The following is a 23,211-nucleotide window of genomic DNA, read 5'->3' as shown; positions in this document are numbered from 1 at the left end:
GAGCCTGTGGCTTTAAAAGCAGGGCCCTGTTCAACAGGAAGTCAGTCTGAAGCTGGACTCTGGAGAACTCACACTGGAGGTGAGAACTAAGGTACTGCTGTGTTGATTTTAACCTGCCATGGATGTCTTTTGTATATACTTTGTACGTGTCATCTTTGTTCACTGAATAGATAATAAAATTCACTGAAGTGATCTCCGGCCTTGGAGAAAAATCTATGTTGTGGAGAACCTGAGCCAGAAGAGAATCAGTGGAGGGAGTTTAAGATTGCAAGGTGACCTTCCAACCTCAAAGACTTTGAGCTCATCACCAAAGATATATTGTCAAAAAAAAATCAGTGGGAACATATAAAAACCTGAGAAGCAATCATAAAAAAATGTTTGATTGATGTCACGCCAATAAAGATTTTTCCACTGATTACAGAGAATATAAATCAATTTTAACATGCCTTTTTCCAAGACAATCTATGTATTTTTTAAAATATATAATCCTTTTGCATAACCATCTAATTTCTTGGTAGAAATTAACTCCTTAGTGGAAAGAAAATCATTTTACCATAAATCTGTCGATAATATTTTTGGGTAGTACCTGATATTGTCTTTTCTTTCCCTTAAAAAGGAGGGAAGACTTTCGGCATAAGAACCCAGGAGGGGAATTGAAGCGTCAAGGTCCATAGCCTCTGTATACAGGGCGCCTGCTCTAACCACTGTGGCACTCAATGCCCTTACATATGTAATTTATACCTATAACTATAGGAATTATAGGAACATTTACTAGGTTTATTTTTTGTTGACAGAACATCATTTGGAATGTTTAATGTGTTGTAAATCAAACACATTGAGGTTCCAGCAGTTCAGACAGAGAAGTATTTAGGAGTGTAATATTAATATTATTACCTCTGGACTCCATAAACAAATTTTACAATGTGTAGATTTTAATATGTATCACTTGTATTAAAAATGCTTTTGTCAACTTTTCTTGAGCATCAAAGAGTGATACAAATTAAGTTCTAGAAAGTCCTTTAACAAGAAAAGTTTAATATTAATGCTAATGAGTTGGTTTTTCACGCTCATTTTTTCCAACTTACATCATGTTAACAAACATTATACATCATGTTATGTTATTCCCTCAAACATACCCTGAGTGACCCTAGCACTGCCTTAGAGGATGAAAATCCTCTAAGGCTTTTAACAATACTACATACAAGTTTCCAAGCTTCCGGTTCACAGAGCAAGCCTCCCTTCATACTCCCCCTCTCAGCTCCTTCAGACTAGCCAGCAGCAATTAGCTAACTCCCGGCGGAACTCACATCTGCTCAGCTCATTATACAGTCTACTTCTCAGTGAAACGCCAGTAAAAACGTTGCTAGAGGTTTAATAGAGAAGTCATGTTGTGATGACTTCCTGAAGGCGGAGTTTCAGAAAGAGACAGAGGCCCAATTTCAAGGCATTAAATTGCAAAGTAATTTTTTTTTAAAGTTATGTTTGACCTACACAGCATTTTAATAACTGAAGTTAACAGTTACCTGATTGTGCCACAAAATGGCACTATGTGCCTGGAAAACAGATAGTACTTCCCCTTTAAGTGACATGTTGGGCATAATGTTGTCATTGTAGAAATTGGAGACGACTCTGCTTCAGTCAGACAGCAACTCAGGAGACAGAAGTCTGATACTTCAAGGGAATGTGGAAGAATCTGGAGCTACTCCTATCCCCATCGCCTCTCACATTTGTCAGATCATCGCCCACAACCTGGCTGAACAGCCTGCTGGTAGGAGCGCAAGCTTCACTTGTCATTCCCAGACAAAAGCACTGATTATGCATTGCATTAGTTCTGCCTCTCACGCTGCTTTGTCAGGTACCATCACATGCAAAGCCTGACACCTCTATATAACAGATCCGAATCTGTTTCTCCAACCCAGGTGAGAGCGTTGAGGTTAGCAAGCAGGAGGAGAGCGGTACCCTGAAGGAGCATTCTTCTCCCAGCCAGATGGACGACGACCAGCCACTAGTCAAACAAACCAGACTCACAGAGAGGGTAGGAGCAACAGAAGGGAGAAAGGATTTTTTTAGGCCAAGGTTAAATTGTGGAATGTTATTTGCATGTTTAGTGTTCACTGTGCCCATGCTGCTTTGGCTTAGTGCTTCTCCCTATGTAGATAAATGCCTCGAGCTGCTTTAAAACTTATTAATGGTTTACACATTTCTCATTTGAAGTTAGAAGTTTTTCCTCCAGTCTCGTCACAAATGAATGCATTTGGAAATATGATCACAGTAAACATCACTGCACCACATCTCTCTCTAACAGGGAAAGCCTTTTAGGCATGAACAAGCAAATAGAAGATTAAAGCTTGTTTGTACCTGTGGGAAATCAAAGAAGGGATTAATTCAGAACAAACTCATATTTAATTAATGCACTTATGCAAATTAACATATTTTAAATGTTTGTGCGAGTGATTGAATGTGGTAAAGGTACAATCTGCGCATCTATGTTGAGAATATGTCAGGATGCATGTGTTTGTAAGTTCAAGTAAGAGAAACAAACGGGTTATGAAGGGTCTCCTTGTGGTCTGCTCAGGTACACTCCGACCCCCCTTTGCTCCTGATATTCAGCGTCTCCCTTCACTGCCTCCCATGGCTGCTGCTCCATGTAGCGGCAGCTGTTTAGGAAGAAAATTATGAAGGTCACTGGCCTTCTCCCCTGAGACCATTGAAGAAAAAGATCGTTTTTCACTGAGTATAAAGCACCTATTTTGTGACAACACTACCCTCATTCTGCTACTGCAGTTAGCAGATCTAAATGCATTCATCTATATTGTTGGTATTTTTAGATGGCTTTTAACAATACTACACACAAATAAAACACCCAAGTGTTTCATGTTTGTAGATAACGCTAAACCTTGAATCTGATTTAGTAGTTTTTAAAAAAGCCCAGAGATGTGTAGTAATGTCTGCCAACTGTGTTTATGGCTGGTTTCCAGATGTGCTGGAAATGCTGGTCGGAATTTCTAATAAGTAGAGCCATAAACAAATAACAGAGAAATTGCTGAGTCTTAGAAAACTTAAGGTTGATTTTTATTTTTAACTTTGAAAAAGTCCAGGTTAGTTATTGCCAGTCTTTTATCTGACCTTAGTTAAACAGTAGTCTTTTCAATCAGCATAATTGCAAAAGTTTGTATACTCCTAATTTGTTTTACACTTTGTAATGTTTCAACTGCAAACTTGAATGTATTTTAATCGTTTTATGTGACAGGCCAAACTACATGGGTCATAACTTTAAAATGGTATGTGGTTTTCACAATTTCTCACAAGTCATCTGAAAATGCGCTGTATGAAGTCTCAGAGTTGCATTGTGTATAATCACCTTTCGCTGCTATCACAGATGTAGGTGTTTTTGTACATCCATGTACTGACTTGTCCACAAAATAGTTCGAGTTCAGTCAGACCGAATAGAGAGCATCTGTAAACATTAATTTCTTACAGATTCGTCATTGGATTTTTCCTATTTCAAGATGAAGCCACTTCCATGTTTCAGCATGTGAACGGTGTGTTCAGAGTGATGCGCAGTATTAGTTTCTCTCTACATATCGCATTTTAGGTCATCTCACCAGAGCAAGGTTTTGCTACATGTTGGTTGTTTCCCATCAAAGCCCTAGAAACATGTTATTTAATGACTTTTCTTTTGCTTCACTGTTGCCACCCTGTGAAGTCACATAAAATCCCAATTTTAGGAAAAGTTTATGACGGTGTTAACGAGGAACCGTAAACGTGGTGTAGCATTCCACATTTAGCTCATCACCTAAAAACTAAAGAATACAGAATTTTCACAAAATATTTAAATTGTCATGTCTTTGTTAGAAACACGGTTTTCTAGAACTTAATATTGAGGTTTTTGTATTTGCCAGTCAACAACTATCTGCTATAAAAATTGTGACCATTTGGAAACATACATCACACCAAATCCACTAGCTTTCTCCCGGTCTTTATGCTGTCAGAGAACTATTACCTCAATACTGCTAAGCTCAAATCTGAACTCTGAAAGCATTCCTATGTGCCTAGTAAGTCACTCTTCGTGATCTCTAGTGACCCCAGAAAATTGCTGCTGAGCCAGGATAAACCTTGACCTAGTTTGTGTATTGCATAGCCTGATGTTTCTGTATCCTGTGTGTTTCTTTTGCAGATATGCTAGTGTGCGTTTTCTCATACAAAGCAGCCTACTGCCTGCAAAACACTGTAATATTACAATCATTTGGATAAAGCTGATTCTAGATGAATTATTTCTGACACCAATTGCCACTTGCCCAGGGCTCTCTAGAATCTTTTTACCCCATTCTTTCTTCAGAAGAATCCTGCCAAACAGGAGTAGACAAAGTCGAGTTTTAGAAATGTTCTCTGTCTTCTCTCATCTTGCCACCCCCATTTGTCTCCAGCCTGTTTTTCTTATCAATCCAGTTAATTTAAGCTGCAGTTCAACTGGAACAGGTCCAAAACATCTGTCGATGTGAATAATAAAAATAATTTACCTTCTCCTCTGAGAGTAGGCTTAAAAGCTTTACTTTGTTATGAAAAGCTGTTCGGTAGAACATATAGCCTTTTACATTAGGCTTCTCAAGTTACCAGACTTTAAAGTCAAGCATCTAGCATACTTTCTAGTTATTTAAACATGTCTGAAACATATGAAACCTTGAGTGGATGGCCTGCTCGTGTGGGTTCTCTATAGCATCGTCTTAGACTGGGTGCATTCGTGTTAAATGCCACAGGACTCACTGGCCACGTGCTCACGAGTGTGCGGCACGCATTATTAATTCACCACATTTACATTGATTATTTGTACCGCTTCCACATCATTACCGCAGCTGTTACCATCCATGACCAAAAAGTTCACTGTATTTTGATACGCTCACAACAGTTGCCTGCCCTCCCACTCCTCTTCCCCCTTCCACTCTCTCTGTTTGTTATCCCACATTGTGTAATTATAGTCAGTGATGATACATAAACAGCTTTCACAATCAGCTGGGGCTCCTTTGCGGAGTCAGCACCCAGGGGACAATATGGGGGAAGAAATAAGGGGCTTATGTTGTTCAAGTAGGATAGTAAGTTCTTCGGGGTGCTTGGGGGGCGATGAACATCCGCTCCAGCTGTGTTTAGGAATCTGACAGATAGTGCACTCCATTAATTCCCTTTATTAAGCCTCTGGGCTCAAGCCAAGCCAGAGAAAACTATTGCAGCTGTAACCCTTCGCATGCCGACTGCGAGCCTCGGCCAGATGTCACCCTTAGAGAGTCTCACAGAAAGAAAGGGAACCGATGTTGTTGATGGCTTTCTGAGTGTCCCTGGAAACAGCAGTACAAAAAAACCCCCCCCAAAAAAACATGGATTTGTTTCTTTGGAGAGGACAGGGGGGAAAATTAGAAAAGCTTCCCAGATCTGCTCTTTTCATAAAACCCAGCTCAGTGTTTAGATAAACTGGACCGTTATCAGATCTTTAAGAGAATATTGTGATCATGACTTGTTAACTCGATGGATTGGATTTTTTTTTTGATCTTCCACATGGGCAAGGCAGAACATTTTGGCTGAAACACCAAAGCTTTCACAAGGGCCTTTAAAATGATTCTCTTGTTGCTTGTTGGCAGTTGAATCAAAGCAGGATTAGCCCTTGATGTTGTTTGAAATATTTATCAAAAGAGACAATACAAGGAGTGGCACAAATCATAAATATCAAGAAATATAAAAACCTAACGCAAACCACATTTTAACGGCCTTAAGAGTCTTGCGCTCAAGAAAAGGACGCATGAGAAAGAAAAAAGTAAAAGGGACCCTAGCTAACATATGGCAGCATAAAACACGCCATGACTTAAGGGGCTGTTTTTGTATGAATTGTGTTTTGAACATTATTACAGAATGGCACTTGGTGACCTCATGGGATTGGGCTCAGCTCACTTAAGGGAGCCGTCGAGGCTGTTCAAAACTAATTGTACTCTGAAGCGGATCATAAATAGCTTAGGGCTCGGCAAGCACACTTCTGGGCCCCCGCTAAGTCCTGTAAGCCCCCCAGCGTCGGGGCAGATGGAATGCTGAGATTATTGGTTTCTCTCTTTTGCCTTTATAGTCGTCACTTGACGGGTGTGTTGTGAGAAACAGTGAGGTCACGCTCATTGAGTGATGCGGGGGGATTTGGTTTAGTGATGCAAGACAACCAAGTGAAACGATGGTGTCCACGGAGGACTGTTAGTGCGTCCTCCCTTGGGAGCTTCCTGCACAGAGCATGGCTAATCTGCAGCAGCCTCGGCCTCATGCTTTACTGCCGAAGGGGGAAAGAAACCATAAAAAAGCGTCATCTCTGTGGTGTGTGGAATTGGGGCGAGGCTCTGGCAAGACGCTCACACGCTGGTGCTGCCGTGCATGAAAAAGGACAAACAACCCTCCACACCGAGTTAGGGCGGAGACCTTTATGAGTTGCCGAGGATACCTGGTCACCGAGTGCACAAAACGTTCTTTATGCTATTGATTTGAGAAATTCTGACAATTTGCACTGTGGAACTGAGTGATGCATGCAGACATCCTGTTTTCACTACTTTAATTTAAGGAGTTGTGCAAAATACAAAGAATACTTAACCTATGTTAAGCTGAAAGTTACTGTTCTAGTTTAACCAGACATTTTGGGGGGGCAGGTGCTCAAATGGAAAAAAAGGGCACCTTGTGCAACATTTGGTACAGTCGGCTGAGTGAGTAATGTGAGATTTACAGAGTACAGCAATGCAACAGCACAGAATGCAGCCATAAGAAGAACTATCTATACTTCTGCATGGAGCCAGTGTGATACTTGACAGATTCTTAGAGAGCTAAGATGAATGAGATAAAAAATCTAAAAATTATAGGGCATGCTGTGGTGGCATAGGGGATAGCGCCACCCACATTTGGAGGCCTTGAGTCCTCGATGTGGCCGTCGCGGGTTCAACTCCCAGACCAGACGATATTTGCTGCATGTCTTACCTCCTTCCTGTCAGCCTACTGTCTTAAAAGCACCTGAAAGGGAAAAAAAATGATTAGTACCTTACAAATATGTAAGGTACTGATAAAATAGTCTTTTAAATCCAGAAATGCTACTTTTGGCCACGTAATAGACACTACAAAATGAAAAAGATTTCAAAAGAGCACATCCTTGTTCAGAGCAAAAAGGGCAGATGCTCTAGCACTTCCTAGTGTCAATTTGTTGTTGATGGTACTAGACCCAATTCTGAAATACTGTGTAAAGCTGCAGGATGTAAAATGTTTTTTTTTACATATTTGTTCAAACTGTCTCTCTGTCATCACAGTATGGCATAAATAGTCTGTGAGAAAACAAATCGAGATCCTCTGTCTTCTCCCAGTGCTAACTAGAAACAACCAATCAGAGCTAGGAGGTGGGTCTTAGCACTGCCAGCCACAATCTTGTGTGACGCTTACCATTCACCCTCTACTTTCCCACTTTGTTCTCTACAACACCAAAACTAATTAGCATAGCCACCAATGAAGGTTTTCTTATAACAGTAAATAGTTTCTCCATCTTTAGCACATTAAGCTCACAGTATATGAGGTTGATTGACAGCGCTAAACCCCTCCTCCTGGCTGTGATTGGTTGTATTTAACCAGGAGTGGTGCTTTTCTTTAGACAGCAATAGCAGCTCAGGGAGGAGGTGAAGGAGATCGATCTTTTCACACATTCTGGCTCATAACATACTGTCATGACAAGGTGACAATTTTAACAAATGTTTTTTTGTTTGTTTGTTTCTTTGAAGACATAATATTAAATAAAAATTACACACTACACCTTTAAATGTTTCCGGTATGAAAACAGGATATGGTAAAACTGCCTTTCACGTTGTCATAAATATATACTTCCCTATAGAGGGATATTTGTAAGGATTGCTCGCTGCGCTGAGAGAAACATGTAAATGTTTTTTTTTTTAGCCTTCTATTGACTAGTAGAATAAAATTAAAAATATATATTTTTTACCTTTGTAACACTGATTTTAGTTTCCAGTCCACGACCTTTCATGATTCTTCCTCAATCACAAATGACTCATTCTGATAATTAAGCCTCTCCTGTTTTTTGACCCAGTAACCATTGCTTTGTAATCCTAGATCTTCAGTCAGTCCTTATTGATGTTCTGTGGTTATCTTGCCATGCCCCTCCCACCCTCTGTGTCTCTGTTTAAGTTCTCATTTGATTATTTATTTTTTTTATTAAGTCATCTCAACACCATTTTTCCCTGCCTGCTTGAGTCATCAGCAACAACAAAACAACCCATCTCATTAAAAATGACTTTAAACTGCAGAACTGGTGTGCCATAAGTTTTTAAAGCTTTTATGTCCCTTCATGGTGGTAACAAGCAAAGCCTAATTTTATATATTTATTGTACTTTTGTTAATAGGGTACTACATTGTTGGATTATTTTAAGATTGTTTTTGAGTCTTGTTGGAACTAACTGATTGCTTTCCCGATGTTTTTATTCTCTTTCGTATTGGGCAATCTTCTTTTTGATGTTGTTCCAACACCTCAAATACATGAAGCCAGAAGGTAATTCTTGAATTAAATATCCTAACCATTCAAGGTACATCAATAAAGTGTGGGCTTGTCAGCACGTCAATGTTATTGCTACAGCTTTTCCAAAACACGCACAATCAGTGACTCTTTACACAACTGTTGTTTCCAGGAGTCCCTTTTTCAACTGCAGCTGCCGAACTTCTGTGTATTTCAAACACCGCCCATGTTATTCCTCCCTACCCGTTCCCCGTGGCTGTCACCTCAACAACGGGCAGTAAACACCGCTCTTATGCTCTCTGGGTCCTCATAGAAAAACAGCTCAGCCTTGGGCCAAGTGCGTGATAGCACCTAATGTAATTTGTAGCGTAAATGTCTTAAAAAGGTCATATGAAAATGTGCGAATAATGCTGGCAACGTTATTGAGTCCTGTGTCGAACAGTGAGACCATTGTCTTGGCTCTTTGGAGCCTGCTGGAGAGATTAAGCATCCCGAGAAAAGACGAGGTACAGCAGACAGTAGAGAAGGGGGTGGACGGGTCTCGGGACTGATTTGAAAGGTTTAGATGGTGGTTTGGAGTGTTTTGAAGGGGAGGGGTCTCCCTCTTGTTCAATCTCTTCCTCTCTTTGTACATGAGGAGTCAGCAAGGGCAGTTGGAGGCACACAGCGTGTTGTAGTGCTCTGGGGCCATGTGGTTTCTATTAGTGAGGACAGGGTGTCTGGCACCAACACAGAGAGTGGGTGGTGCAGAGGGAGCTGAGGGTTTATGAGGTTGAGGGGTTACAAGACATCGGGATTTTAAGATACATAAGAGATTCTGAGATACTACTGTGAGAAGGAGAAGGATATTTCAATCATTTCAAATGCATTGAATGAAAAAAATATCGCATATCGACACCAACATACAATCATCTATATATCTGTGTTCACTGACTGAAATTACTTGATAAACACAGTGCATGATTTGGTGTGCTTTGCGTTTGCCTAAAGTTAGTTTTGTTGTTGCTTTCATCTGTGAGGTAAACATTTTATTTTGCTTAAGTAGTTTAACTATTTCTGTTTCTAACTGCAGCCTATTTCAAATGGGATTTAAAATCAGGTTTTTAAATTTCTTGGTAAATGAATGTTTTGTAGTAAAGACAAGGAAGAGAGTGGTGAGTAAAAGTGTTTGCTCTTTTATAGATTTGCGCTTTTTTCTTTTGCATCTTCATAATACTGTTAACTGTCCTAATAAAAAAGTGCAATGATATTTTAGTGCATTGAAAAAAATTACCAGTCAATTTTAAAAAACAGTTTTCCAATGTTTATCAGGAGAAAAAGGCATCAATCAGTCATTTTTTAAATGACATGTGGTGTCAAAAACTTCCCAAATCATTAAGTAAAAATCTTCACTGGCATTGTAGTGGTTAAACCCTCCTTGCATTTACTGGCCATCTTTTGATATTTTTTGTTGTTGGATTCTGACTATTTCTTTTGGGTGATAAGCTTCAAGTATTCAAGACTTATGAAGACTGTGCCACTTCATAATATTTGATTCAGAAGAAACATGTTGGTTAAAAATTTAAAAAATCGTTTAGACTTAGACTTTCCAGTCACATGAATAATTTATGTTTTACTGTAATGCTGTTTGAATCTTATCTTCACACTTCTTAAGTCATTAATTAACTGTCACATGAGTCACACTTTTTCTTACTTCCATTTCACTGGCTGCACCACAGGTTTGCTATTGATTACTATTTTTTATTACTGTAGTGTCACTGTTTTCCTACTGGCAACCAGAACATTCTCAACACATGTTACATCATTCCCACCTGCAAGCTCAGACTTCCGAAATAACTTGAACACAGCAGTAGAAACAAGAAATCATTTAAATACAGCATGCCTGGCAACATGAAGTTAGCCAAGAGAACTCAAAAAGCAGCACATCATGCCCTGATCTAATACATTTAACAACAAGTGAGAAGTTTTCAACTTTTCTTGAGGACTCAACTGATCCACAGTAAGAGCCATTATCTACAAATAAAGAAAACATGGAAGAGTGGATGAACTTTCCCAGGAGTGGTCAGCCTAACAAAATCCATTTGAAATCACTGTCAACTGAACCAGGAGGACACAGAAAAACTTAGACCAATATCTAATGACGTGGTTGCTTCACTTACCTCAGAAAAAATAAAGAAAAAGAAGACCATAAAGTTATGTCTCACATTTCACAAAAATTTATTCTACTTTACTGTGGTTCACTTCTTAGTAATTCTAGTTTAATTGTTTATTCCTAATGTCTACATTTTCCAAGTTTCCATATTTTCTCTCTCTCGCTCCCTGCTGCCGCACTCTCTTCCTGTTTTTCTGTCTCCCTCTCTCACTCCTCAGCCAGCCTTCTGCTCTCACCCTTCACACCTGGAACCCGTTTCTATCAGCCATCTTGTTCCTTGTTCAGTAATCAAGCTCCCAGTATACATACAACTCATTCTCAGTCAATATTTGCTGGTTCCTCCTGTTATTTTTCTGTTGTGCTGTGGCTCCCTGTGTTCTTCTGATTTTTTGTTCTTAAGTTTTTCATTAACTATTCATAAACAACTCTCCGCCTTTGCTGCTCTTGCATTCAGGTCCTACTCCACCACAACACCATGACAAAGACACTGCATCGGAGAACTCCTGGAGTCTGAAAAGATCAAACTGTCTAATTCACCCATGAATCAGTTTTAAATAGAAATACATCCTTGATACCGGGATAACCATGGGCATATTAAATTGTTTGACAGTAAACAGTTAGCGAAATGATATAAAATACATTGATTTATGTTATTACAGCTGCATTGCTTTAAAATAACCATTACTATAATTTGGCTTCAGGGCAAGACAAAAAATATGTGTCCATTTATTGCTACTTCTTCACTTTTGGGACATAGGTATAAAGAACAATTTGATCAAAATCAACGTTGCCTTAGTTCAGACCCCAAAAGCAGATATTTATAAACAGTCAATGAGTGAAAAAAAAATTCTATGATTAGATAGTCATTTGAAACACACATCCCTACTTTTGGTAAGTCAAGTTTATTTGTATACCACATTTCATTAACAAGGCACTTTAAATTGCTTTACATGAATAAACACAACACAATGACCACTTATGAAAACAATAAACATTGCATTTATTGTTCATGTAAATCATCAAAATCAAGAATAATCATTATCAAATATATTTTGTATGTTCCAGTTGTTTTTGTTCTCAGGGATCTGTAAACCATTATGAGTATTAGTATTAGTTGAGTCCTTGATTATTATTCTGTAACTTATGGAGAACCTGTTGCAAACTTAATTTTCCACTTAGGACAATAAATGGCGATTTAAAAAATGGTTTGCACATTTACTTAGTTTAGTCAGTCCCAGCAGTCTAGCTACCAAAGTCAATGTAGATCAGTAATCTGACCAGTAATAAGGTTTCTCTATAAATGTCAGTTAAAAGCAGACATTTAGCTGCTGCCAAATAGCTAAATGTTACCAGTTTGCCAGTGGTAAAGGTTAGTTTGTTTTTATATTCCTCTGCAGGCCCACCTGGACTCAGCTGAGCTTCAGAAGCGTGTTGAGCAAGATCTTAACATTGTTATCCAAAAACAGACTGCTCTGCTGCAGGAGGAGCGAAGCCGGTGAGTGACAGACACTTTGTGCTTTACCTAATAAAGAAACTCCTCATGCTTTTGTGTTCAAAAGTAGCATGCATTCAGTTATTTAAAACATGCTCAAATGCTTCACATCAGCAGAAGTTGTAACAAAGTTACATCTCTATTTCTTAAGCAACTACGTTGCCTGATATTAAATAAACCTCACATAAACTGTTTTATCCAAATTGCCTAAAAATATTACTCCTTCTTACGTTTAGTTGCAAATTGTATGCAATAAAAATATTGCATACAATATTTATGAGGCATTGTCCTTGTTGTCCTTGGACGTTGTCTTTGGACGTTGTCTTTGGTATATATCCAACGACAATGGACCTTGACATGGACATCAATGTGTTTGTAAATAAATATTCAAAACTAACAATGCTTTTCTTTTAAATTCACAATTATGCACTGCTTTATGTTGCTTCATCCCATTAAATTCAAATAAAACGCAGACTGGTTTCCATTTGTAACACAATGAGAAAAACTTCAAAGGCTATGAATAGTTTTGCGAAGCATTGTGCACGTTAAGTCTGTTCTAAATGTAATTCCGAAGCTTTCACACACAACGCTGAAACTTAATCCCATCCCCACATTTCACGTCCATGTAAACATTGCATCATCCCATAAAGCCAAATGTGTACTTGGCCGCCTCTCACACTGTTAAATATAGGAGTAACCATGTGGCAGGCTTCATTATATCAGCGTGGGCAGAGTGGGGGAGAACTGTGTGAAGATTTTGGAATCTGTCAGACCTGGTTGATATTGAATGTAACTTGACACAATGCCACAGATTGGCTAGAACTATAGGTTTTTGAGTGACATCCTAGTGGATTGAAGTTTATTCTGCTTAGAGAACCTTCAAGAGAGTGTTTCTTTATTATTATTGATATTTGATCTGACATGTTGTTTGCAGGAGTGCCAGCCTAAGCCAAGTCAACTCTGTGCTACGGGAACAACTGGACCAGGTAGACATTGTCAACAAGGGCCTAATGGAGAGCTTAAGGAAGGCCCGCGAAGATGCTCAGTGGTTTCATACTCGCCTGCGCAGAGAGAAAGAGGTGTGGGGGGGGGGAGCACTTAAATGAAGGGCTTGAACTTAAAAGGCAAAGGGAAAGTTCAAGTTCACCCCTTAGTGCTGAAAAATTGCACAATTAAACTCCTGCCGAGTTCACATGGGGTTGGAATTCCATTCATCGGCAGTTTCTTGAATTTACTCTCGTTCCCTGTTCATTTTTTTTTTTTGAGTTGTTGTTTCCTGTGAAAACATTCCAGCTGCTTAGAGGGAGGGAAAAAAATTGTGCAAACAATCCAGCTTTCCTTGCTGTAAAATGTCCTACATCTGTGGACTGAGGGAAATCCAATTAGTTGTAAACGTGCCAGGGCGAGTCTAGGAGTTCCAGCGTTTGCATGTGTTTAGGGATGACAATAAAATGGAAACGTTGCAGTAAGCAAGCCACAAACCTACTGCAGGCTTTTTCTTCATGAGACCCCGGCCTTGTGTCTGCAGACGTACGCCTCCTTGTCGAGTCGTGAGCAGGCTCGCGTCAGGGCGCTGTGGCGCCAGGCCGCCTCCCTGCGGAGCACTTTCACCCAGCTGAAGACTTTCACTGACAGGTGAGTGGGGCGCGAAGCCAGAAATTCTCCAGCAATTTTTGGGCATCCAAAGAGCCCCCACCTCATCTGTGTTTCACTCTCACGACTGCAACAGCATCTCTGATCAAAGGATCAAAGTGGGGCAGGTCATCAATGCGGGGCAGGTCATCAGAGTGAGCGTTCACCCCACCCCCGCCGCTATTCTTTCCTCAACTGGGACAGGTGGCTCAGTGTCGTTATCCACTGTAAAAATCATCTATCAGAAGAGAATTTGAACTCTTAAACCCTTGAAAGTCCCTTAGCATTTAACTACCATAATAATTGTTCAGAACAGTGTTTAGCTTTAATAATAGTTGCTCATTATAGTAGCTGTTTCTCATCAGATGATTTACAACAGTTTAAAATTACCCTGATAAAGAAATTAATGAAATGAACATTGTGGCTCAGAAATTTTTAGCTCATTTGGCCTTGCACTGCAAAAACACTACATTTTAAATGTTTATGTCTAATTTCTACTGAAAATACAAAATTGCTCCTGTTTTTTTGCAGAAAGGTTACTTGTAATTTAGTTTTGTCTTATTTCAAGTATACTAAAACATTTGCTCTGGAAACTAGACGAAAAATATCTTGTTAGAATTTGTTTTTGCTGTGTATCAGCTCAACAGTTTTCAGATGTTCATAATCATGACTCTTTCAAATAGGACTCTGTCTGACATGCGAGGTGAATGTGCTGCTGTTAGTCAACTGCTGCATGCTACATGCCAGAACTTGGAGACCAGAATATCAGAAAAGAGTGGGTCTGAGACGTCAGCCCTGGAGATGCAGCTGAAGGACAAGCTGAAGGAGACCATGCAGCTTCAGTTTTCCTGGGATGCAGAGAAAGTTGAACTAAACTCCAGGTAAAGCCATAGCAGACTTTCTACATAGCCATTTTTCTTCAAAGCAGTTACATTGCACTTAATAACTTTCGAAAGCCCAGAAATGCTAGAATATTCTTTAAAATGCAGAAAAAGGAATCTGTAATTTGGTCATCTGTTTGAGTCTCTAACAGACACAAATCTAATCTTTTTCGGTACCGTTATTTACCAATCCTGCTTAATCTACAAACTCAGTTTTTCCAAGGAAGGATGAGTCACAGCTCATCCAAGGTTTATTAAAAGCTTTGATGTAATGTCGGAGAAAAATGTAGGGAGTCTGAGGGAAAAACTGAGCGCCACAAGGCCGTAGCTGGAAACCGTTGTTGAATGTGTGTGACCTTCAGGTTTCAGGCAGTGCAGTGTGAGAACGTAGGAGAATCTGTCATTCCACAAGGATGCATGTAGCCACGTTACAGTTACCCACCACATCCAGAAACGTGACCTGAAACTGTTGCTCAAGAAGGTAGCCTAGAAATGAAAGCTTTTTGTGCACAAACTGGTTTCAGATGCATAAAGAAATTTTACATAAAGTTTGTGGTCGCAGGACCTCATCTGTTTTTGACAGATACATGCATTGTTCTTTGAGTTGTGCTTCGTTCAGCGAAGAGAGGAAACATCCCCTGCTGTTATCAGATACATGGGATTTGTGACGTGCATGTCTGTGGAATTTCAAAGAGACAGTAGCGAGTATAAAGATACATATTCTTTTTTTTTTAGCTTTGTGTTTTTCTTTTAGTTGACCATTTTCACTTTATCAGGTTACAAGCCCAAATTTTTTATGGTCAAGGTCTCTGCAAGTTCCAAGTAGCTAAAGGACACAGATAAGTATGTCTAGATCTGAACCCTGGAGGGATCGTCATTCTGAACCCTCCATCCCCACAGTGAAGCATGGTGGTGGAAGCAGCATGCTGTGGGAATCATTTTCTTCAGCATGGCTAGGTACTCTGGCCAGAGTTGATGGAGATAAATGCATGACAATCCTTGATGGGTTTAGTTGAAAATCTGAGGCAATTTTTAAATTTTTAAACTGATGTGACTTATTCCATCTGCATCCAGCTTGAGCTATTTTGGGAGTAAGAATGGGAAAAACATTTCTTCCTCTTAATAGGTGAAGCTGGTATAGATGTGAATACTTTTGTAAGGCACTGTATATACAGCAGTGTATATAGATAGATAGATAGATAGATAGATAGATAGATAGATAGATAGATAGATAGATAGATAGATAGATAGATAGATAGATAGATAGATAGATAGATAGATGGATGGATGGATGGATGGATGGATGGATGGATGGATGGATGGATGGATGGATGGATGGATGGATGGATGGATGGATGGATGGATGGATGGATGGATGGATGGATGGATGGATGGATGGATGGATGGATGGATGGATGGATGGATGGATGGATGGATGGATGGATGGATGGATGGATGGATGGATGGAAGGACGGACGGATGGATAGATAGATAGTACTTTCATACTAGTGTCATTAGTACAATAAGTATGGCAGATGTGCCTCTATCCCAACTTGAATGTGTTACCAGCCTCAATTTAAAGAGGCACAAAGAGGATCATCAAAGATAATCTTCTCCATTGAAACTGCATTTTTTTATCAGTTTAAGGTTCTAATTAAATAACTGTGTTAGAAATAGAGTTTGTAGAACATGAAGGTCTCACATTGAATCTATTCCGAAAAAGTAATAGTCATCTGCAGATCTTTTCCTTCTAGCTTGTGTTGTTCCAGTCCTTTTTTCCCTCCTGAACACTTCAAATAGGAGACAACCAAAAAAGTTGGTGTCTTTACATCTCTGATCTAAGCTGCTTTTGATATAATCATCAAAGGTCTTTGTGAATTCTACAATTTCATGTGCAGAATTTGATAGTGTTGATGGTATTATAGGAGGACAACATGCCAATCTTTGAATTAGTACAGTGCTTTAGGGGGTGTGTGTGGGCGTGTGAAGCGTGTGTGGGCGTGTAGCTGTGTGTGTGTTTTATATTTATTTGTATGTGTCTCGTTTGTATAATGATAATTAGAATCTTGGAGCTGACGGATACCTTGAGCCACTTCCAGAACCAGAAAATTGAGAAGGATGCAAGCTTTCACACCATGAGTCTGGAGAAGATGGTAGGACTCCAGAGGAGGCAAATACAGGGGCAGTAATAAGGGCTAAAATTGGTTTGAGTCTGTACTGCAGGCTTGATAAACTCCACAACTTCCTTGTCTAGAGGGCTGCAATCTGGGGAATGTCAGACTTGCCCCATGCATGTTACTTATCTAACCTAAATGCTTTTCTGCTTAGGAGATGATGAGAGCAGAAGATAGAGCAGAGATGGCAGTAGTTCACACTGAGGTTCAAGGACTGCAACACATTTTATACCAAATACATCAGGTCAGTACAAAATGACATTGGCTATGTTCACACAGCAGTTCTGGGTTCTGGACTCTCAGCTTTAACTTAATTTACCTATCAAGATGGTGCAAGGAAGTAACACAGACTTCTTTTTTAATTTCATCATCATAATTTTCTCATTGTCTCACAACAATGATACAAAAGTCGAACATGCCTCTTCAGACTAACGGGGTCAGGAGGTGCTGGTGCCTATCTCCAGCTGCGTTCCATTCGCCAGTCTGTCACAGGGCAACAGAGAGACAAACAGGACAAACAACCATGTACACACACACCTAGGGAGAATTTGGGAAGGCCAATTAACCTGACAGTCATGTTTTTGGACTGTGGGAGGAAGCCGGAGAACCCAGAGAGAACCCACGCACGGACACAGAGAACATGCAAACTCCGTGCAGAAAGAACCCGGGCCGGGAATCGAACCCAGGACCTTCTTGCGGCAAGGCAACAGCGCTACCCACTGCGCCGCCCTTGAAAACAATCAGATATACAAATTGGTACCGCATATGGAAGTGGCACAGATTGGAGATTGAAATTGGGCCGATCCTTGCTTTTTGCTGCTTCCCATTGGTGGCATAAGGGAAAGAAAAGCTCATTTACCTGCTGTGTGAACGCAGACATTCACATTGATTCAACTTTTTTTCTTTTCATTTTTTTTAAAGAAGATTGTTTTTTGTAACATCTTTTTTTTAATTCTTCTAAATTTCCAGTTGGTTCAGGGTGAGAACTCTGACTCTGAAAGTATGTCCACCTCACTACCCCATGGCAAGTTTCCGTCAGGAAACAGCACCCTCATGGCTGTACAGAATGTACTTTCTAAGCATCTGAAAGAATCTCAGGTATCACAAATTCATGCTCTATAAAAATGTTGTGTCAAGTCCTTCCTACTAATGATGATTCATGCGCATACAAACACAGGAGATGCATGCCCGTTTGACAAAAGCTCTGGAGCAGGTGGGCACATTTAAAGAACAACTGCAGGAGAAGAATGATGAGAGGGCCGAGTTGGAGCAGATGATTCAGGAAATGCAAGAAAAACATCAGGAGGCTGAAAAAGCTCTAGAGGAAAGCCTCAAAGAAAGTCTCTGCACATTGGAGCTGCTCTCCAGGTAAACTTTTATAAAGCAGCTTTTCCTTTTTTTATTACCCACAGGATTCCATGAGTATTTGCAAGAAAAAAAGAGCAAACTAATGTTGCACATATTGTACAGCTTTGCAAAAAGGCATATATCTTAATCTTGTCCTCTATGACCCCAGATTACTTCATTCTTTTGTTTTCCTCTGCCTCCTTTGTTCTGCGTGTCCCACAGTGAGAGAGGGAGGCTGGAGAAGCTGCGTTCCGTGCTGCAGCAGGAGGTGGACTCCCAGCGAGTGGAGCTGGATGTACTGAGGAGTTCGTCACTGGACCTCCAGAGACAACGAGACCTCCTGAGGCAGCAGAGGGAGGACCTGGAAACGCAGCTGTCACGCCAGCACTCAGAAGCCCGCAGAGGGTACATTCAAGTTCAAACAATGACCTTTGCATAACAAACATCCTGTCAAGCCCAATTGATTTCACGTGTGATGTTGTTAAAACTCAGATCGCTAGCACATGTCAGAAAGTTGAAATTCTAAATAATTTTTCTAGAAACACTTCTCCTACAGTATTTTCATGATATAGTTTAAAAAATCTTCGACTATCTGAAGATTTGTAATGAAATGAATACAAGAGTTTGGCATAAGGCAACAGAATTTCCCAATTTTCTTAGGTGGAGATATTTCAAGGATTTGGGATTTTGGGAGTTGCTGGAAACAAAGCAAGCTGGAAAAGACTTGTGTCAATTAGCAAGTCGAGAGAGATTGGGTTGAAAAGGACATGCGCAAGTTAGTGATTAAGGATGGTGATGAAAGTGCATTAAGAGGTGAGGACAGTGTTGAGAAGATGGGAGGAGTATGTTCAGAAGCTGATGAATGAAGGAAAGTGAGAAAGAAAAGAAGACAGGTTGTGGAAATGGAGTGAAACAAAAGGCACATGAGGACAGGATGAAAACTGGAGAGATGGAAATGGAAACCAGTTATTGAAGATGGGTTTAAAACAGACGTGATCAGAGGTGGGCAGTAATGAGGTGAATTTAGTACTTATGTACTGTTTGTGAGAATTTGTACTTTACTTGAGTAGAATTTGTTTTTGGAAAACTTAAGAAGTTCATTCCATTTTGAAATTAAAATCAAACTTCACCTCATTGCTCTAAAGGCTTTCACTGCTTTGTTGACGGTGTTTTTGTGTAGTTTGTGTCTATTTCGTCCCATCACCACAATGTGATTACAAAATAACAAAATCAGACAAAAGAAAACTAGTCCAAATCAATTTCTTCATAAATAAATCTTATGAAACCTTACACAGCACCAGGTGTGGTGAATATTTTGTTTAAAACAAGCTTGTTCTTCATTCTGTGAAGTTACTCACAATGGTTAGTGTATCCAGAAATAAATTACTCAAGTAAAAGTATAAAATACAGAGTTGAAAAAGTACTCACAAAAGTAGATTTTCCCTCCAAATATTACTCGAGTAACTTTATCTGAGTCCATAGAACTAGTTACCACCCACGTCTGGAACGCTGATATATCAGAGTGTGGAGCGAAAAGGAGGAAAAATGGAAGACCACAGAAAAGTTTACATGATCAGGAGTCTGACAGAAAAAATAGTGTGATTATTATATTTTGATATATTGTATATTTCAGGGAAAGAGCTTTAGAGGATCTTGAGAGCAAATACTCAGATCTCCGGAGGGAACTGATTACAGTGAAGGAATCTCTAGATCAAGTTACTCTGCAGAAGGAGATGCTGGAGGATGACAAGGCCAGCCTTTCTAAGGCTCTAAGCAAGGTAAACTGTTCTGCCAGTGAGAGCGCAGTGCTAACCTTTGATATTTTTGTGGCTCTTGGAAGTATGCATGACTGTTGTAACAATGATTGACTCCACAGATGGAGTGTCACAGTGCTGCACAGGAGAGCCTTCTGATCAAATTGCGGAGTCAGCATTCTACCCTTAAAGATTCTCTCATTAAACTGGCTGCTCTTAGCGAAGGTCTCGCCAAAGACAAGGTGGAGCTTAGTCGCATTGTTCTTCAGGTCAGTCTCTGTGGATTTTCGCAAATATATCAATGAGTGGCAGAGCGAACGAAGCGAAATTTTTGTCTCTTTCAGACGGAAGGCGAGAAAACGGAGCTCAGTGAACGCAGGTGTGAAGCTGAAGGGAAGCGAGCGGCAGCCAGAGAGGACGCGGCGCGAGCGCAGAAGGAGATGATGAACATGCTTGCTGAAAAACAAGCCTTTGAAAGCTCCCACATTCTACTGCGAGAGCTCTGCCAGAAGCTGGAAGCGGAACTGAGCCTCCTGCACAGGGAGAGAGCCGAGGCCCTGAAGAAGCAATCGGAGGTCAGGGCTTGTTGGTCATTCACACCCCTCCTTGCTCCCACCACCTGGGAGAACTGTGCTTACGTTATTAATAGCTTTCATCACATTCACGCAGCTTGTTTTTGTTACACAAAAATGTATAGGAGCTCATAAAGCGTTTTTCTTTTTATTATTATTATTATTATTTTCTAATTTTGTAGAGTTTTCTTTGGAGCTCTTCTGCTGTGTTTTATGAGTGACTTGGGAGATTACAGCCACATGATACTCAGGAACAAATGTGAACTGGAAAAGATAAATAGATAGACATTTAATACCCAGCAGAGGTCTTCCGAAAGCACGGATAAATTAACACCTTAAGTATTCCCATTCTTCCTAAATAACATCTCGCCGTTTCGTCCTGCAAAGAATGAAAAGAATGCCTTCCTGATTTATTATCTGTTCTAAGTGTAATACCTGGAGCTGTTGATCCCCAGTTAGAGTTTAACAAGCCTAAACAATTTGACAAATTCCATCCAAACATTTTTAGGAAACCTATCTGCAAAAAATAAATCAGCCTGAAATAAAACAAGCCCTGTGTGGCCTCTAGAGTACTGTGCTTGTGTTTCATCTTCTGTCTGGCTGCTACTCTCATCCATAACATGTAATTCATCCTTTTTCATATTTACCTAAGGAGACGCTAAGAGGAACGCAGCGATAATATTTGGTTAATGTGAGCTCATTTTAGTTAAAAACCAAATTATATCGATTCTTGCTTTTGTAAACATTCTGCTTCAGTACTGATTTAGAGTGGTTACTGTTACATAATGTCAAATTATAATAATAATACCTGCCTAAACATTACTGAAATAATTATTGGCCACTTGGAAAAAAAAAATCAACTTAGAAAAGATTTTGTGCTTTTGTTCACACAACGAACAAAGCCATTGTTCTCGAGTCTGTGAATGTTGTCCGAGAAAATAGCAGATGTACATTTTTATTTCTCATTTACAGATGTGGACAAATTTGTTGGCAGACCAAAAGGCTTCCAATAAATTCAGATTTCACTGCAGTGACATAATCTCACAATAAAAGTCGAGTACGGATCTAAGAGAATAAACTACAATACAGGGAACACAATACAATACAAGAAATAAACACAATGGCAACAACTTTCCAACAATAAAGAACACAGAGAAATTAACTTAATATGGTGAAATCTTTCAAACGTAAATAAGGAAGAAAGAAGAACAAACAGCCAACAAAGCCTCATGACAAATCTTTTGGTTTGCATATATAGCGAAGGGATAGATCATCATTTGAAGCCTGTACACATGCAGAGCATTAATGCTCAGAACTCTGCATTCTACCGCACAACTTTATGAGGACTCCCCATGATCAATAAAATCTGCTATTTGGAAACATTTCGGTTTATCCTTCACCTACAGAAACGATGAAGAGAGATGGGTAAACCAAACTAAAGCAATACGGGAACTATTTTTAAGGAATTTAGTTCACTCCACAGTTTTCCAATTACTGACATGAAACACAATAAAACAGGATTGTAGCATTCACCCTGCCCCAAATGCCATGGGAGACTTTAAAGCAGCAAACAATACCCTGGCACTGTCCACCGTTGGGAGAGGTTTCCCCAATGAGAGATGTTTCCACACCTGAACATGTTTTTATTATCGATTTCCAAACAAGAACAATGATGGTTGCAAGCGGTTATAGGACTCTCGTGGCTTACAAAATCAAATCAAATCAAATCTCTGGACTGTTCTAAAATGGCCATTGAAATACTAGAACATATTGTTTATTTATTTAGCAGTAGAGGGCCAGGGGACAAAGAAGTAAAAACTATCTATAAAAACCCAATATTTTTGAGATATATTTTGAACTTCTTTAAGGACAAGCAGGCACAGACAATGGAGGAATGGATAGATATTTACATCTCTTGGTTGAATCATACTTAAATCCTACTGAACCTTGTGTTTGAACACAGGGTTACATCTCTGTTGTACCCAATGGGTGTAACCATCACCTCAGAAGTGACCGTAACAAATTTTTTTAGAGGCCTATTGAGTGATTTATCATCCTCTCGCATTCAGTCGCACCACTCTTTAGTGGGTAAAAACACACATAATCACTAACAGCCACGGTATAGCACCAGTGGACCGACTGTAGTTCTTTAAACTAAATACTAACAAAGGCTAAACTTTTTAGGCAAGTAACCAGATCATTAAGTGTTAAATGGTAACACTGAACATGAATGTTCAGTAAAACGGCATTCCTGTAATCAAAGTATTAGTAAATTATTATAGTACATAAGGTTGACTGGCAACACTACAACCTTCCGCTTAAAGTTGATTGGCTGTTTTTGGTCAAGATGACTCGGGAGCGGTGCATTTTGATAGGCAAAATGCAGGGGGGAAGTCTTTTCACAAATGATCTGTCTCATAAACATATTGTCGCAATATGGGGTCAGTTTCAACAAATATGCAAAAAAAAAAAAAAACATACTTCGCCCATAATTCTCATTTTTGGCTCCCTTTAGCGAAATGCCAAGCATGGTATCAGTTTTTGGAAATTGGCCTTAAAATGTCTTGAGATTTTAGCATCAATTTATAAACCTCAAGTTTGCCGTGTGGCAATGTATGGAACTGTATGCTGTTGCATGTGAAAAACGTTTGTTTGATTTGGTTTCTATTTGTAAATGTCCATTTTC

General features: G+C 39.6%; 1 protein-coding gene across 2 annotated transcripts in view; it reads left to right on the top strand.

Annotated features, from left to right (window-relative positions):
* Positions 1 to 23,211, top strand: part of crocc2 (ciliary rootlet coiled-coil, rootletin family member 2) — a 43,379-nt gene that overhangs the window by 3,529 nt on the left and 16,639 nt on the right. For both annotated transcript variants that reach the window (XM_055060571.1, XM_055060580.1), the window contains exons 2-15: positions 1,615 to 1,768; positions 1,920 to 2,035; positions 12,071 to 12,168; positions 13,100 to 13,244; positions 13,694 to 13,800; positions 14,481 to 14,678; positions 16,741 to 16,831; positions 17,007 to 17,096; positions 17,822 to 17,950; positions 18,030 to 18,220; positions 18,422 to 18,604; positions 19,833 to 19,977; positions 20,076 to 20,222; positions 20,298 to 20,528. In XM_055060571.1, the coding sequence (XP_054916546.1) occupies positions 1,615 to 1,768; positions 1,920 to 2,035; positions 12,071 to 12,168; positions 13,100 to 13,244; positions 13,694 to 13,800; positions 14,481 to 14,678; positions 16,741 to 16,831; positions 17,007 to 17,096; positions 17,822 to 17,950; positions 18,030 to 18,220; positions 18,422 to 18,604; positions 19,833 to 19,977; positions 20,076 to 20,222; positions 20,298 to 20,528 (2,025 nt within the window). The remainder of the gene's footprint in view (positions 1 to 1,614; positions 1,769 to 1,919; positions 2,036 to 12,070; positions 12,169 to 13,099; positions 13,245 to 13,693; positions 13,801 to 14,480; positions 14,679 to 16,740; positions 16,832 to 17,006; positions 17,097 to 17,821; positions 17,951 to 18,029; positions 18,221 to 18,421; positions 18,605 to 19,832; positions 19,978 to 20,075; positions 20,223 to 20,297; positions 20,529 to 23,211) is intronic.

Source organism: Poeciliopsis prolifica, unplaced genomic scaffold, assembly GCF_027474105.1.
Source record: "Poeciliopsis prolifica strain line A6 unplaced genomic scaffold, Auburn_PproV2 SCAFFOLD002, whole genome shotgun sequence".
Taxonomy (NCBI): Eukaryota; Metazoa; Chordata; class Actinopteri; order Cyprinodontiformes; family Poeciliidae; genus Poeciliopsis; species Poeciliopsis prolifica.
The sequence above is the reverse complement of the archived record's forward strand: the minus strand, read 5'-3'. Positions and strand labels throughout refer to the sequence as shown.